The sequence below is a fragment of the Carlito syrichta genome, unplaced genomic scaffold (genome assembly GCF_000164805.1).
Source record: "Carlito syrichta isolate Samal-C Ts95f unplaced genomic scaffold, Tarsius_syrichta-2.0.1 Scaffold311703, whole genome shotgun sequence".
Taxonomy (NCBI): Eukaryota; Metazoa; Chordata; class Mammalia; order Primates; family Tarsiidae; genus Carlito; species Carlito syrichta.
The window spans coordinates 218,770-223,520 of record NW_007255799.1 but is presented as its reverse complement, the minus strand read 5'-3'; the positions used below and the strand labels follow the sequence as shown (position 1 = coordinate 223,520).

Sequence of the window (4,751 nt, the reverse complement as noted above, 5' to 3'; positions counted from 1 at the left end):
AAAAAAAAAAAAAAAAATGTACATCTGAAAAGTATCTACAGGTAAAGTTGCAGATGTCTAGATTTTGCTTTAAAATTCTCCAGCAGCCGGGCACGGTGGCTCAAGCCTGTAATTCCAGCACTTTTGGGAGGCCGAAATGAGAGGGTTGTCTGAGCCCACGGGTTTGAGACCAGCTCGGGCAACTTGGTGAGACCTCATCTCTACAGTAAATCAAAAAGTTAGCTGGGCGTGGTGGCACACACCTGTAGTTCTAGCTACTTGGAAAGCTAAGTTGGAAGGATCGCCTGAGCCCAGCAGTTCGAGGCTGCGGTGGCCGTGAGTGTGCCACTGCACTCCAACTTGGGTGATAGAGTGAGATTCCAACTCAAAATAAAATAAAATGCTCCAGCAAAAAAAGGTGGGCTGTGAGGAAACTAAACAATGGCAGAATACTGGCAGCTGCTGTGCCGGGTGGAGGGGGCAACTGAAGGAGCCATATAGAAGAATGCAAAGAATGGGTATTCCTTTCCCACTAGTAAAGGGGGCAAGTCTCCCTGGGTCTTCCGGAGGACACACGCAGGCAGGAGAGCAAGCTGGACAGCACCGATCGGTGGAAACCCAGCCGTCTGCCACTTGGCAAACTCTCCCCATCCCTCTGAGCCCTGGCCCCACATTCACAAAATGAGGGGAGGCGACCTGAAATTGATGGCCACGGAATCGATGGTTTCAGCTCTAGAAACGCGGTGGCTGAATTGTTAAAGGAGAGCCCGTTCTCTCTCCCGCCAGAAGATGGCAGCACTGGGAGGACCACGCGCCTGCTCCTGGATGGCACTGGTGGAAGTGCCCCGGGTGCCGGGAGGGGTGCACGCCTAACTCTGCCCCAACCTAAGCTTGCTTGGGCCCCGCTCTCTGTGCTGCGCACCCCCATCTGGGCAAGCTCCACAGTCAGGCACTCTGGGCGAGGCGGCGCCCACACGCGTGCAGAAGCCCCTTTACCTGAGGAGCTGGTTGTACTTGGCCAAGCGCTCAGATCGGCAAGGGGCACCAGTCTTGATCTAGAAGGAGAAAGGAAATTCGCATTTGCTGGTAGCAGACAGTCTTTGGGGGCTTTTCAGGCAAGGGAGGGTGCCATGCCAGGGCCTGGGTTTCTGACGGAGGCTCTGGCCCTAGGCAGGAGGGTGGAACTGCCCGCAGCATTCAGCTCTAGAAACACCATGGCTGAACTGTTAAAGGAGAGCCGGTTCTCTCTTCCACTCTGTGCAGGCTCTGGCCACAGCGGTGACGCAGGGACGTGAGCAAGAGGAGGATGAGCCAGGCCACTCCCAGAGCCTTGTCAAGGGGAGGCACATCCTCCCCCACTCAGGAAGCTCAGGCGACAGAAGGGCAGAGAACCTTCCTTCCTAAGCAGCTCCTCACCTGCCCAGTGCAGAGCCCCACCACCAGGTCGGCGATGAAGGTGTCTTCAGTCTCCCCAGAACGATGAGACACCATGACGCCCCAGCCATTGGCCTGGGCCAGCTTGCACCTGGAAGCCAAGAGACAGCCCGGATGGCACAGGCCTCCTTCCCGGTGCCATAAACCCCAACGCCTCACCCCACTGCTGGAGGAATAGCCGAGGGGCCAACGGGAGCCAGAGTTCTGGACCCCAGGGCTTCATGGACAGCACAGCGGCCACCCTCACCCCCCTCCCAGCTCCATCCAGAGGGGCTTCTGGGCTCTCTAACCATGGCCCAATGCTGGTCCAGCCTCCGGAGGGGAGAGGCAGCGGATGCTGTCCGACAGGACCCTCAAGTCACGTGGGAGGACCAGGAAGTCGCTGGGGGCCAGGCCACACTGCTCAACGCCTCAGGCCCCTGGGTGCCACCACTTACTTTAAAGGCTACCTGGAGCTCCAACACGAAACCTGATACAATTCCAAGGGTCCTGGGGTCCAGCCAGCAGGAACCCCAACACCAGAGCCAAGGAGCCCTGCCCTAACCGCAGCCTCCAGCGGCACGGAAGCTCTCCCTGGGGACACTCACGCCTGGAGGGACTCGGTCACGGAGCCGATCTGGTTCACTTTGAGCAGCAGGCAGTTGCACGACTTCTCGCCCACGGCCTTGGCGATGCGCTTGGGGTTGGTCACTGTGAGGTCATCCCCCACCACCTGGATCCCAGCGCTGGTTGTGAACTTCTGCCAGGCGCCCCAGTCATCCTGGTCGAAGGGGTCTTCGATGGACACCACTGAGGGAGGAGACGCCGCGTCAGCGTGAGCCCCGACCACCTTGCTTCTCTCTCACAGCACTGCTCCGTGGCCACATGCCGCCCTCCCTGAGGGGACGGAAGGACTCCAGGCTCCTCCTGGAAGCACCTGGCCTTACCCACCTTCCCCCCACTCCTGCAGTGGGCATGAGACCCCACAGTACTGGACCCAGAGGTCAGAACCCTGTTTTTTTTGGAGTCGGAGTCTCACTTTGTCGCCCAGACTGGAGTGAAATGGCCGCTCCCGGCCACCACAGCCTCGACCTGCTGGGCTCCAGCGATCCTTCCACCTCAGCCTTCCAAGTAGCCAGAATTACAGGCATGTGCTACCACACCGGCTGATTTTTTGATTTATTGTAGAGATGAGGTCTCGCTGCCCAGGTGGGTCTTGAACCCGCGGGCTCAGGCAATCCAAACACCTCAGCCTCCCAAAGGCGCGGGATTACAGGCTGAGCCACCGAGCCCAGCTCAGAACCATGTTTTTAAAAGAGGACACCTGCCCAGGTGGTGTGATCCCAGCCCACTGGGAGGAAGCACACAGCTGGAGACCTGAGCGGATTCCTGCCTAGGCCTTGACCAGGCTACTGAGGGTAACGGCTAAATGGACAAGGTATGGAGTCAGATGTCCTGGTCTGACCGCTTGCCCCACCACTTGCTGTGTACCCCGGACAAGTTATTGAACTGCTCCAGGCCTCAGTTTCTCTCCTGTAGAACACCACCAGCCCCTCTATCCTGGCTGCTTTAAATGATGCAGAGCCTAGAACGAGCCCAGCCCAGGAGAGCATAACATGCTTCAGTGTCAGCCAGGCTGTTTCCCTGCCCCGTGTGATGAGGGACACAGCACCTGTGCCGGGGGGCTGCTGCACATGACGGAAGGTGATGGCACCGCAGGCAGCTCGCCACTAGGTCGCGTGACTCCTGGAGGACAACTCCCAAGACGTTGTGCACACCAGCACCCCGTGATGCCCTGGCACGTGCACCGTGGCCAGCCCCCAGCCAAGTCCCCATGGGGAAGTGTGTGGCACAGACACGCCCACCCACCCCACCCTCCCGGCCATCACCCGCAGCCCCGGGGGCACTCACCCGGGTAGTCCTTGATGAAGGACTTGTACAGATCAGCCAGCTGGTCAGATGAGATGTACCTGCTAGGGTCATCGGGAGACTTGAAGTCCAGGTCGTACTTCCCAGACCTGAAGAACTCGGAAGCGGCCACGTCCATGCCGATGACCACCTTATCCGGGTAGCCCGCCTTCGCGATCGCGGTCTTCAGCAGCTCCAGGCCTGGAAAGGGGTGGCAGCAACGGGTTGGACAACAGGGAAGGGGGGCAAACTCGACAGCTGACAAAGAGGCCTGCGACAGAGCAAGAGGCGCCTGGGCCCTGGTCTTCAGGCTTGGTGCCACCAGGTACTTTTTTTCTGCTTTGAGGGAAGTCCAGAGGCTGGGGCTCTGCGTCACCAGGCAGGAAATCCAGCACAGCTTCTAAGAAAGCGGCCTTGCTCACAGACAAGTGCTCCCAAATTTAGCACCCAGGAACAGCTGTGCTGGCCAAGATACTGTACAGTGCCCAGCTGAGATCAGCTGTCCCGAGGAACAGGCTTTAAATAGTGCAGAGGCTGGGGTCCAAGGGGAGCCCTGGATGGCAGGATCCTTCCTGCAGGCTGTGCTATCGGGAGCTCAGGCCAGGATGGCCTTACACGGCCGTGCTGTCCTGCCCAAAGAGCACACGACAGAGACTCGGCCCCAGCTCCCCACCTGAGATCCTCACGCTGTTAGGTCAACTGGAAAAAGGGTCCCTTCTCACAGACCAAAAATGATAGGATACCAACAATCTCATACAGCTGAACCAAAGAACAGGGCGAATCTTCTTTCTTTCACTAGCTGACCCTGAAGGCACCAGAATTATGCTTGGGCAGCTTACCCTTCTAAAATGAAGAAGCCAGCAGTCATTCTCAAGTCCTGAGGCTTTCGGTGCCCTCTGCCCAGTTCCCACACTAACTATGGATTCAGTCTGGGCACAGTGGCTCAAGCCTCTTTGGGAGGCCGAGGTGAGAGGATTGCCTGGGCCCATGGGTTTGAGACCAGCCCGGGCAACTTGGCAAGACCTCGTCTGTACAATAAATCAAAAAATTAGCTGGGCATGGTAGACTGCACCTGTAGTTCTGGCTACCTGGAAGACTGAGGTGGAAGGAGTGCTTAAGCCCAGCAGGTCAATGCTGGAGTGGCCACAAGTGTGCCACTACATTCCAGCCTGGGTGACAGAGTGAGACTCTGACTCAAAACAAAAACAAACAAAAAAACACACAGAGAGGTTGGGCTCAGTGGCTCAGCCTGTAATCTCAGCGCTTTGGGAGGTCGAGGTAAGTGGATTGCCTGAGCCTGTGGGTTCGAGACCCACCTGGGCAACTTGGCAAGACCTCATCTCTACAATAAATCAAAAATGAGCCGAGCATGGTAGTACGCGCCTGTAGTTCCAATTACTTGGAAGGCTGAGGCGGAAGGACTGCCGGAGCCCAACAGGTTGAGGCTGCAG

The 4,751-nt window shown here is 57.8% G+C and overlaps 1 protein-coding gene across 3 annotated transcripts in view; it reads right to left on the bottom strand.

Annotated features, from left to right (window-relative positions):
- The window catches only part of ENO1 (enolase 1), a 20,057-nt gene that overhangs the window by 1,559 nt on the left and 13,747 nt on the right, over window positions 1-4,751 (bottom strand). For 2 of the 3 annotated variants that reach the window (XM_008068954.2, XM_021718007.1), the window contains 4 exons: window positions 3,304-3,501; window positions 2,001-2,202; window positions 1,396-1,504; window positions 976-1,034 (listed from right to left, as the gene is read on the bottom strand). In XM_008068954.2, the coding sequence (XP_008067145.1) occupies window positions 976-1,034; window positions 1,396-1,504; window positions 2,001-2,202; window positions 3,304-3,501 (568 nt within the window). Of the gene's footprint in view, window positions 1-975; window positions 1,035-1,395; window positions 1,505-1,996; window positions 2,203-3,303; window positions 3,502-4,751 lie in introns of all 3 variants that reach the window. The other variant, XR_002482589.1, reaches the window with a different exon arrangement.